At 40.4% G+C, this 2,375-nt stretch overlaps 1 protein-coding gene across 1 annotated transcript in view; it reads right to left on the bottom strand.

Annotated features, from left to right (window-relative positions):
- The window catches only part of USP12 (ubiquitin specific peptidase 12), a 155,982-nt gene that overhangs the window by 37,341 nt on the left and 116,266 nt on the right, over positions 1-2,375 (bottom strand). Inside the window, exon 5 of the mRNA XM_007956529.2 lies at positions 841-1,070. Coding sequence (XP_007954720.2) covers positions 841-1,070 — 230 coding nt within the window. The remainder of the gene's footprint in view (positions 1-840; positions 1,071-2,375) is intronic.

Raw genomic sequence — 2,375 nt, 5'->3', positions numbered from 1 at the left:
ACAAGCTAAAAACATAACTACTAGGTTAGCAGACCCCAGCACAAGCAACTTCCCTACTGCTCATCTTAACAACAGATCCAGAAAGTATTTTCTCCTCCTTGCGTGGGGGCAGTATGCTTTAAACACTAAAGGTGATTGTGGAAAAAAGGGGGAAAAATTAATATATACCTTTCTGATGTCAAGGCTCCTATGAGCTTAACCAAGGCGCACAATTCCCACTATGTAGCTTGATGACCTTCTAAACTGAATCAAAATCAAAGAGTTCAAACTGCAGGAAATAGCATTTTATCACAATGGCTCAGGCAGCCATTGTCAATAAGCAGCATTACTAACAAGTGTAGACAGATTCATTTCAAATAAAAAGTGCCACGCTTTTACAAAAACATGCTATCCACTTCTTCCGCCAACCACGCAAATCCCTCACATGTTAGTTTCCTGTGTGTGCTATGTGTGTTATATGCCTGTGAGTTATTTACATGGACATGTTATATGAGAAAATACAGTACTTCTTTAACATTTATAAGAAGCTCTGGTGGCACAGTGCCTAAGGCACTTGCCTGCTAACCAGAACATTGGCAGTTCAAACCCACCAGCTGCTCTGTGGAAGGAAGATGGGGCAATGTACTTCTGTAAAGATTTACCGCCTTGGAAACCCAATGGGGGTCACTGTGAGTTGGAATCGACTTGATTGCAGTGAGTTTGGTTTTAGTTTAGTTTTTTAACATTTATACTATATCTGTGAATTACAACTCCAGGTTCACCTCTCATCAACGTTCATCAGAGAACGTTTAATATAACAAACTACATTTTTGTCTACATAAAATTTTATGATATACTTACAGTTTCACAAGTAAGACATCTGGTTTCGTTAGTTAATGTTCCCTGAAAAATCTCGTGGACCCACGTCGGGTCTGCTGTGCTGTTGTTGTTTTCGCTGTCAATGTTGCCATTGGGTAATCGGCCATTTTGTTTTTCCTGCTTTCTCTCTTCTTGCAAAATATCAGCAATTGTATTTAGTAGGTAATTTAAGAATTCATGGGCATCTTGCTGCATGTAGTTGTCAAAAAGCTCTAAAAATTTTAAAAAACAGCATTAGGTAATTCATTTGGAGTTAATAACATCAACCAAATTTAAAAAAAAAAACAAGAATTGTCTAGTATTCTGTCAGAACATCATACAAATGTTTGGTATTTCAGGAAAGGTGCTGCACAAGAACTATATGTTCACATCTCAAAGACTGTGGCTGTGTCTGGGGGAAAAGTTAGGCTGAATGACCATCTTTTCTACAAAACAATATAATGGGTTCATGAAACAAGGGCAAATTATAGCCAAACATACATGGTGGATAATGAGAAGAAACTTTTCTTTTTAATTAGCACATTAATTCTATTATCACGCAAATACTGGAAGATGGCAAATTTAAAAGCAGACCTCTTTTGATGACCCTCTTGCCAACGCCTAACTAGCTACAGTCAGATGAAAAGTCTGTTTGAAGTATAAATTACATCCTAGAGATTATTGCTCAGTAGTAGGATCAGGGTGACGCCAGGAACCTGGGGTTTCCCAAGTTCCTCCAGGTGATTCTGTGCAACTGAGATTTAGGGTTTGGATGCAAGTGACAGGCACGTGATATGCTTTTTTGCCATCCCTATAACCCTCCTGCACTATTTTCATAAGCACGCTATGCCACACATTATCAGTGTGGATGTGTCATTTACAAGGCCATGTTATTTGTGAAAAAATACAGTGATAGGATCAGGAATTCTTCTCAGATCCCTTGCAAATGTGAGACTTTATAACTCTATGAAATGTTGTGTATAATGCAAATGAGTAAACATAATAGAAATGCCACTCATTAGGCCGGTTGAGCTGGTTTCAATTCATACGGACCCCGTGCACAACACAAGGAAACACCGCCCAGTCCCGCATCGTCATCACAACCACTGCCAAGCTTGGACCCGTCACTGCAGCCACTGTGTCACTCCATCTCAGTCAGGGGCTTCCCCCTTTTTTTGCTGACTCTCTACTTTCCATTTAGCATGATGTCCTTCTCTAGGGATGGGTCCCTTCTGACGGCATGACCAAAGTAGGTGAGACAAAGTCTGGCCATTCTCGCTTCCCAGGAGCATTCCAGCTGTCCTTCCTCCAAGTGGACTTGTTCACTCTAGCAGTTGATGGTACACTCGATATCCTTTGCTAACACCACAATTCAAATGCATCAATTCTTCTGCAGGCCTCCTTATTAACTGTCCAGCTCTCATATGCATATGAGGCTACTGCAAATATGATGGCTTGGGTCAGGTGCACCTTAGTCTTCAAATGACACCTTTGCTCTTAAATACTTTCAAGAGGTCTTTTGCAGCAGATTTGCCCAA

Source organism: Orycteropus afer, unplaced genomic scaffold (assembly GCF_000298275.1).
Source record: "Orycteropus afer afer isolate SDZICR_OR568_19922 unplaced genomic scaffold, OryAfe1.0 scaffold00630, whole genome shotgun sequence".
In the NCBI taxonomy this organism is placed as follows: domain Eukaryota; kingdom Metazoa; phylum Chordata; class Mammalia; order Tubulidentata; family Orycteropodidae; genus Orycteropus; species Orycteropus afer.
Note: the sequence above shows the minus strand (reverse complement) of the source record. Positions and strands in the feature narration are given on the sequence as shown.